This window comes from Engraulis encrasicolus, chromosome 13 (assembly GCF_034702125.1).
Source record: "Engraulis encrasicolus isolate BLACKSEA-1 chromosome 13, IST_EnEncr_1.0, whole genome shotgun sequence".
Classification (NCBI taxonomy): Eukaryota; Metazoa; Chordata; class Actinopteri; order Clupeiformes; family Engraulidae; genus Engraulis; species Engraulis encrasicolus.
Genome location: NC_085869.1, coordinates 43748645 through 43757894, shown reverse-complemented (window position 1 = coordinate 43757894; position 9250 = coordinate 43748645). Strand labels below are relative to the sequence as shown.

At 44.1% G+C, this 9250-nt stretch overlaps 2 protein-coding genes across 2 annotated transcripts in view; one reads left to right on the top strand and one right to left on the bottom strand.

Moving 5' to 3' along the window:
• Positions 1-5895, bottom strand: part of wdr75 (WD repeat domain 75) — a 29343-nt gene extending 23448 nt beyond the window's left edge. The window contains exons 1-5 of the mRNA XM_063213972.1: positions 5771-5895; positions 4892-5021; positions 4005-4070; positions 3604-3703; positions 630-769 (exon numbers count right to left, since the gene is read on the bottom strand). Coding sequence (XP_063070042.1) covers positions 630-769; positions 3604-3703; positions 4005-4070; positions 4892-5021; positions 5771-5856 — 522 coding nt within the window. The 5' untranslated portion in view covers positions 5857-5895. The remainder of the gene's footprint in view (positions 1-629; positions 770-3603; positions 3704-4004; positions 4071-4891; positions 5022-5770) is intronic.
• Positions 5896-6908: 1013 nt separating this feature from the next.
• Positions 6909-9048, top strand: LOC134461812 (uncharacterized). Its single transcript, XM_063214655.1, has 3 exons — positions 6909-6986; positions 7101-8168; positions 8273-9048. Exons 1-3 carry the CDS (start codon positions 6978-6980, stop codon positions 8774-8776), a joined length of 1581 nt encoding a protein of 526 aa, XP_063070725.1. The 5' UTR covers positions 6909-6977; the 3' UTR covers positions 8777-9048.
• Positions 9049-9250: the final 202 nt, after the last annotated feature.

The window sequence follows — 9250 nt, the reverse complement described above, 5'->3', positions numbered from 1 at the left end:
GACAGAGTCGGACGTTGTCACGAAAGCCTTGCGCAGACCAGGAGGTCTCATCCAGCCGACAACCTTTGCTGTCTGTACCTCCAGACCAGGACGAAGACTTCAGAACTCCAGGACGGTAAAAGGAATTCAATCTTCGTTCACCTGGCTCCACTATCCGTTCTCAAACTTCGCTACTGCTCAGCTCTCATCCGCTCAGACCCATCTCTCCCGTATGCACAAGCGCGCACACATTACACACATTCATTCACAAACACAGTAAGGACAATTTCTTTTGGGGGTTACTTTATTGTATTTGAAAAGATTGTATTGTTTAATTCTATTTTGAAGAGTGCACTAAAAATAACAAAATACTTTTTTTTGTGTGGAACTGAATTATTTCCAAGGTTATTTCTACTGGTTATTTATTCATTGTGGGAGTGGTAACAGGTTAATCCGACGGCAGTGTTCGTGCTGCCTGGCGCCCAACTCAAAATAACTTTAAAAACTTAAAACAGAGTCGGTTGCACCGTTACTGTGTGTGTGTGTGTGTGTGTGTGTGTGTGTGTGTGTGTGTGTGTGTGTGTGTGTGTGTGTGTGTGTGTGTGTGTGTGAGTGAGTGAGTGAGTGAGTGAGTGAGTGAAGAGGAGTACCTCTCTGCCCATAGCGGTGGCTCTGGGGTTGGTGCTGACGTCGGTTATCACGGCACTGAGCTCAGGGGCGTCCACCTCCGCCTTTGCCTCACGAGGCAGATGCACTGCCACCAGCTGGAAAGAGTCTGGAGGAGAGAGGGCTGGAGGGAGAGAGAAAGAGAGAGAGAGAGCGAGAGAGAGAGAGAGAGAGAGAGAGCGAGAGAGCGAGAGCGAGAGAAAAGAGTAAAAGAGAGAGGAGAGGGGGAGGGATAGAGGTAGGTGTTGCAGAGGTTAAATAGAGAGATACAAAGAGGTACAGATGGGGAAATGGAATGGCATGCATACAAAGACATGGAGAGAGGGGGGGAGGGAGGTAGAGATGAATGGACGGACAGACAGACGGACCAACGGCAAACAGACAGACGGACGGACAGACAGACAGGGAAACAGACAGGGGGATGGACAGACAGACAGACAGACAGGGGGATGGACAGAAGGACAGGAGCACAGATAGGGAGGGAGAACAAAAGACGGATATAGGCTAAGAGGGCAATTATGAAAAAGAGGTGAGAGACTAGGCCAAGGGCAACTCAGTGTGTGTTTAGGAATGCCTGTGTTCGTGGTTGTGTAATTATGAATGGAAAACAGCATGGAGTCTTGTGTTCAAAGGCTAACATGAAAAAACAAGTGCATGTGCCGCAGCATGTGGATGTGTAGTTTATTTGAGTAAATCAGTCTATGTTTTGACAAGGGGGCCTTCTTTGGCGAGCTCATCGACTGGGCTACATTCTATTCTTAGGTTGCCATTACCAGGAAAGCCAAATGGGTGGGTGGGTGGTGGATTGAGTCCCCATTACATATACAATTTCCCAATGTCAAGAGTAAGAGCCTTGAAAGTGTATTGAGGCAGTCGGTTCATATGCAAAATAGGGAGGCGGAGCACTCGGAGGGTCACAGGCAGCCTCAAAATGAATGGCAGTGAACGAGGAGCCCGCGTATTGAAGGATAAAACTCGCTGTTTTGAACTAATAATCGTCCGGGGAAACTTCCTTCAAAGTTCACCGCCTGCCTTGTGAATTCAGGGAAATGAAAAAAAAGTGGGACAAGCATACGTACATCCAGATGACCACGAGCACTTGTAAAATCCACAGTCCCCCCCTCCGCTCTCGGAGAAGTTCTATTACGAGAGGTTCCCCTCGCCAGGTACTGCACTGTAGGGGCGCCAACGGAGGACTGCAGACTACATTCAGAATGAATGGGCTGCGCTCCCGTCTCGACAGCGCCCCTAACTGCAGGCATGGGTTAAATAGCGAGAAGGCTGTAAATAGTGTACCCTCCGAATGCTCCGCTCGCTGGGTGCGTTCTGACAGCTGTCCCAATGAGCTTATAGGGGGGGACTGTGGATTCTACAAGTGCTCGTGGTCATCTGGATGTGCGTATGATTATCCCACTTTTTTGTCATTCCCCTGAATTCAAGAGGCAGGCATGTGAACTTCGAAGGAAGTTTTCCCGGACGATTATTAGTTAAAAACAGCGAGTTTTATCCTTCAATACGCTGGCTCCTCGTTCACTGCCATTCATTTTGAGGCTGTCTGTGACCCTCCGAGTGCTCCGCCTCCCTATTTTGCATGTGAACCGACTGCCTCAATCAGCCTAATTAGTCAAGCCCCGTGATTGGATACTAGGCAGAGTTCACCAAGGAGTAACCAATCACTGGGCGTGATTACGAAGGCTGATACACTTCGAAGGACGCACACTAGACTTTGGGAAATGCCCATTGCGTGTATTGAGTGGGAGGGGCTTGCAGATGACTAGGTCCCTGTCCCGGGCCAACCTGTCAGGGGCCCTGACCTTAACATCAGAATGTGGAACATTAGGGAACAGAATCATTTGGCATTTTGGGAATAAAAATCCTCCATGTGGCTTACAATGCCATTTCTTCCTTTCTTAATTAGCGCTTATCTTACATCTAGAGAATTCTGCAATGTATGCAAGAGTCTGTGATTACCAGATGTTTGGAAAGAAAAATACAGAAATTAATACAATCAGGGCTCTAGATTAACAATTTTCATCACTAGCCAAAATGGCTAATAGATGTTAATCTTACAAATCAAACACACAATCATTAATGGGACAAAGTGGCTAGTAAGTTGGTCTTTTTTTACCAGCCAAACTGACATTTCACCAGCATTTGGCCGGTTGGCTGGTGTTAATTTAGAGCCTCGAATACAATAGAATGCTTCACTGAGTTTTAAAGGTATTTAAAGCTGCCATCTGTAAGTCCTCCTGTTGACATGCATAAAGCTTCCACTCAAGTATTCAATTGTCCTGTACTCCAAAATGCCAGCAAAGTCGTGTGATTGGGTAGTTACCCACACCACCAAAGCTGTCCAAGGGAGCGCTGACATTTTGTTAACAAGACTACAGGCTTTGGCAGGCGCTAGAGAACTTGTCTATTTTCTGTAATGGGCTACTTTATGCACTGCTTTCGGAATTTTCAGTTCAAGGTAATATGGCAAAGTTGCAGACTTCCACTTTAAAGTCCCAAATAGCAGGGGAACAGAGGTGTATGTAGATCCTCAAAGTAATCTTCATTCAGGGGTGGGGAACCTTTTTCATTCGAGGGGCCACTTCGAATTCCTCCAAGGGCCATAAAAGCCCTCCAAGCGCTGTACTATGAAAACAAACCAGGATTTCCCCCATGCATTTTAGGCCTATATTGAAGGCAGCCACCTTTCAAACAGACCCCACCTCCTCTAGGTCCCCTGAGTACAACTTAATTGTATTGTGAATGCAACTTCTAAGATTCATTAACAAAATGTCATATTTCATGTGAAGCTGCATAACATTCAAATAATCAGGGGCCGAATAAAATGGCCTCAAGGGCCGTACCCTGCCCTCGAGACATAGGTTCCCCACTCCTGACTCAAACTCAGGCACACAGTTGCAGTACTCAACATAAAAGCATAGACTGCTTCGGTGTAATTTTCCTTACCAGATCCCACCTTCCTGGCCATTGGCATGATGGTGAATATGACACCACGGTGTTTTGCGGAGACATACATGGACTGTATTGGATAGCTGACGACAAATGTCTAATAACAAAAAAAAAGCACAGACACACAGACGAATAAATACACAGGCAAGTGTTATTTAGGCAAGCATAGTTTACATAAATACAATCATCTCCTCAATGCTACAGTTCAGACGTAGGCAACCTGAATTCCGAAACTATACAACCCAGAGCCACATAGTCCAAATCATCTAGTTTTACACACATCCAATTGAGGGATTTAGACAGGTAAAACCAGGACATTTGGAATACAGCAATGGATTGCCATTTCTGAATGCAGGTAGACCATCACTGTTAGAGGTATTGCAATATGTGACACAGACCTTGATCAGAATGCCGTCCATGAAGTCCCACAGCATTATAGTGCCATCTGCTGACGAGGAGTAGGCCTGCAGGAGAAATGCAACATCACAGCATACAACATCAGCCACTGAAACGCTACAGTGCTGACGGACAACATAGGAAGACACACAGCATTGACCGGGGTGCACAAAACATTATTAGCCCTCGTCATTGTGACGCCAAACACCTTCTAGTCTAGTAAGATACATCAAGCCCGTACTTTTCTGCAATCCATTTGAGAAAAGGCGAATGCCCCTTTAGAAGGCCTTAGTTTAAGAGAAAAGACTTAAGGTGGATAATGAATGGCGTTCCCTTAGCGCTGTAGATGTGAGTCACCACCAAACGCCACAGAAAGAGAATTAAGACGGAGGGGACAACGCCCCCCTCGGAAAACCGAACTTTAGCACACTCCTTTACATTGGGCTGGCAGGGTTTGGGGTATCTTACTCAACTAGAAGATGTTTGGTGAAGCCACACTAGGTCCATTTTGAAGCTAAGGAGGTACAGTATATTCGAGTACCGGTTTCAGACAGGACACAAAAAACAGTGCCATTAAAAGTATATGTCTATGGAGCCCAATACAATTATACCTGCTACGGATGCATAAAATGTGTTCATAGTTTCTAGCCTCATTTCAAAAAGGCCCATGACCTCATAACTTGATTGGAGTAAAAACAAACGCAACAATTCTTAAAAGTGTCCTAAATTTTGTAATAACTAGTACCACAAACAAATTTCCCCTTGAGGACAAACAAATCAACTAATATGACTTATATGGCACAAGCATCCATCTGCAGGTGCCCACAACACCTCAATGTAACCGCCTTCAGATAATGCATCAAAGGAACATTTAAAGAGCATCACTAACCTGGAGATGGTTGGCCGGGTTGAGGGCGATGCCGGTCACCTGGTTGGTGTGGCCTTCTAAAACACGCACCACTTCCTCTGTTTGGGTGCTGTACACCTTCACAAGATCCCCTGACACACATAGTAAGTACCTGCAAGGAATATGGGGCAACACAGTGTCTTATTTGGTGTATCAACAGGTAATATCTCATATTTTTCAAGGAAGGGCAGTGGTAATATGACACTGTACCCAATCAAGCCCTACAGTTTAAGTAGACTACACAAGTGTTACATAATTGTTGCCCTGTACCTAAACAATGTAACAGGAACAGTAGCACAAAGTGTAATCAGATGTTGCAATGCATTTCTGCGACATCATCCCCATCATTACCATAATAACCATCATGTAAACACATCCACACTGCTCAATCAACCTGGAGCGCTGGCAAGTTCAGTTTGGCAAATCGACATTGTTACATGGTAAACATACACTGATGCACTGCTAGCTACAATGGCATAACATCAAAGTGACGGCGGGGAGGGAAGTTAAATACAAAGTTACTTGCCAGCTAGATACAGTCAACGCAGAGATGTAACAAGCATTGCAGTGCCACCAGAAAGCTACTGTACTTTGCTACATAACCATGCCCTTAACCGTTCCAAAAATACAAATTACACACATGTGATGCGACCACTACTATCTCAATTAATAACACAAAAAGCATGTTAGGTAGGATAGGTAACTCGATTTACAGAAACGCTTTGCCTTGGCCACATAGTATAGCTTGCCATAACGGCTAGCGGCTAACGAGAATAAACAACCCGGCTTTCCCTGCCACAACATAACGTAACACGTTTCTGTCGGATAAGAAATAAAGATGAACTCGAACGTGGTCGCTACCTTGAATCGACAGTGATTATCGGTGATGTGGTGTTTATTTTGCTTCCACCGCAGCGAACCACGCGGATCTCGCTGCCTGCCACCATGTTTCCGTCTTCCCCATGAACTGTGCACTCTGACCTCGGCGACAGCACACGTGTTGGACGAGGCTCTCTACCGTCCTCTGGTGACAATACATGGTATGAAAGATGGTCATCCAGTTGCAATTTTCACAGGATAATTAGAGCACCGACTTTTTTCTTTCTAATTAAAGAAACTAGTCTATTTGTTTGAGTAGAGTACTTGTTCTGAGTAGTATATATGAGTAGCCTATATGTTTGAGTAGATTATATGAGCTACTTATGAGCTTATATGGTCGACGACTTTGTGTGTGTGTGTGTGTGTGTGTGTGTGTGTGTGTGTGTGTGTGTGTGTGTGTGTGTGTGTGTGTGTGTGTGTGTGTGTGTGTGTGTGTGTGTGTGGACTGTCCAATTACACTCTTGCTGGGTTAAAAATAACCCAAAAACAACCTAGCGCTGGGTATGAACCATGCCAGCCAGGTGCAAGAATGAACTGTTTTTGGCCAGATAAATAACTAGTTCTAGGCCTACTACCATTGATGTGAACTTTAAAAGTTAAATATAACTGATGCAACGTAATGGAAAATATTGGCCGCACAAGCCAGGCATGCAAGGAACAGGATCATGGATGTGTCCAAGAAAAAATGACCTTTTAACAACAACAGCAACAATAATAATAATATGCTAGTAATAATAATGATAATAATAATTATAACAATAACAACAACAACAACAACAACAATAATAATAATAATAATAATAATAATAAATAAAATAATAATCATTTTATTCGTTATACCCCCACGTTCACGTTTGAGCCAAAAAAAGTCTCATTTTTATTCAAATAATTTATTCAATCAATATATGCTATTTCTTTATATAGCTTATTTACCCACCCAAAATTATTAAAACGCACAATGCCAAAACAACTAAAATGCAGGAGTTGTTATTTTTTGAAAAATCCACAGACTTGGCTTTCTAAAAATGTAGTGACATCACAAACAATGTACATTCTAAATTGCCATGGAAATCCTTCTCCAAACAAAGAGTAGTTCATCTTTTTGATGGAATTGAACAGCCACACCTCTTGTTTCTCCTCCCTAAGAAATACTATTTTTGACATTTACTGCTCAAATTCTTCAGCAAATATGAGACAGGTATGCCACAATATAATGCTACCACATTTGTATGTCATTTTACATAAAATTACATTTAATATAATTTTAGAATTTTATTTTTGAAGGATTTCCATATATCAATTTCTCCTTCAGGGTTCTCTGAATGGCCACTACAGCCTTCGAAGAAACATTGTCCCTGCCAAACACCTTCAGGATTACCATGTAGAAGGAGTGAGCTTGGCTAAGAGGAAGTGTACCCGTGCCAGGACCAATGGTCCATCCGGGGACAGTTCTTCTCAGGCTCATCTCCAACTACCTGTCTCCACGGTTGACCACAGTGGTGGTAGGTTGATCCTCCGCATAAGGATCCCTCGACCTCAGGAAGCCCACCAAGATGAACATCATGGTGGTCACTGTGGATCCATCTCAGACCTTATTTCCCCCTCCACCCAAGATGGATTTCAGGGTGCTGATACAGGATGTGGGGTGTCCAAGGCTCCTGAGACACTTGAGATTGCCAACATCTTACTTGGTCTTGGACAATCTGTGTACCCACAGGACACAGTCCAACGGACTGGACCGACCTCCCATGGAACTCCATTCGTTCAGGAGAGGTGGGACCCCCAGGGACAGCATCAGGTCCACACCTACTGCAAGGTGCCTGCCATCAGTGACCATGTGCCCTCAAGCACCATCAGTGCCAATGGAGACAGCTCTGGGAGCAAAGGTCGCAGAAAGAAGCAGGCCAACCCTTGCCGTATTGTGCCCGGTAAAGTGCAGGCCCAGGACATCAAGGTCCTACCTGTCCCACAGACTGGGTACCAGAACATCTCCAGCTCAGGACCTTACAATACCCAGCCAGGTGACAGCAGCAGTCACGAAACCAACTGTGAGAGCAAAGGTCGCAGAAAGAAGCAGGCCACCCCCCGCCACATCATGCCCTGTAAAGTGCAGAAGCAGGACTTCAAGGTCATGTATGTCACCAAGCCTGCTCTCTTCTGCTCCAAGTCAACCTTTGCAGGACTGCCTTACAGCCTCAATGAGATTTTGGGACTGCCACAGACACCTCGTTATGGCTTCATCGAGCGAAAAAGGCGCCTAAATGATGGCAAGAAATTCAACCCTCAGGACATAGACATCCCCTTCGAGTGGTCACCATCTCCTAGGGAGAATGAGGACATGTTCTTTCCTCATCTGAATGATTCTTCTTACAAAGCTGAGGTATAATTATGTTTTCATATGATTGTAATGAATCTTCTTATATGAATGTGATGTAAGTTGAAGATGAAGGCTTAAGTCATTAAGGGACTGTATTGTGCATGTAGGCAGCTGAGAGGAAGAGGAGAGAAGCTTCTCTCCAAAGCAGCCTCCAGCAGATGAAGGAGCCTCTGGACGAGCGTTACATTAAGAATGCTGCTGTGCTCCCTGACCTTCGCCAGCCAACACCAGCACCAGCTCCGCCACAGACCTTTACCCCAAAGCCCAGCTGCAGCAATGGGTCACTGGCCCAGGAGGTGCCTCTGAAGATCCATGGCTATAGCGTGGAGCACTTCAAGAGGATTTACCACTCTGTGGTGGATCCCAAGTTGACCACTAAGTCCGGCAACCCTCGGCCTTATGGTCTTGAGATGGGACGGGTCATCAAACAGCGGATGTGGGAGACATTCAACTGCCCGTCATTCGTGGAGACTGAGGCTGCTGATGGCAGGGTCTGGATATCAGAGGCCTACTGCAGTCCCAACCTGAAGCCTCACGCACCTCTCATTGATGTGGACATTAGTCAGGAGCCCATGCCAGAGAAGCCAAAGCGAAAGAGGGCGAGGCGATGAATTCATAGATTACAAGATTTTTTTTTTTTCTTGAATGCAAAATCATGATTTTTGGCTACCGATCATCATATCCTAAGATTTTTTGGACTTTTACATAAGCCCTGTTTTTTTTTTTAAATATTAAATTATCATGATTTTCAATTAAATTAAATTGAAATGAAATTAAACTGAAAGTAAACTATTCATATATTACATTTATTTTTGAAATAAATTATTGATATTGTATTTCATTGATACATTTCCTTTTCTATGATATACAATAATGCATTCAAATATTATTTAAATAAATATATGTTTTTTAAAAAACATTATTTCCACATTGTTTATGATTTCCTTTCATTTCCCTTTATTCGTATTTGAGTATCCTCACTAATGGCTTTACAAATGATGCATTATTGTACAAAATCAGACCATTCAGTCTCAGACTGTGTGTGTGTGTGTGTGTGTGTGTGTGTGTGTGTGTGTGTGTGTGTG

Coding starts and splice junctions, on each gene's coding strand:
- LOC134461812 (XM_063214655.1), top strand. Junction 8,169..8,272: donor ATTCTTCTTACAAAGCTGAG/GTATAATTATGT, acceptor TTGTGCATGTAG/GCAGCTGAGAGGAAGAGGAG.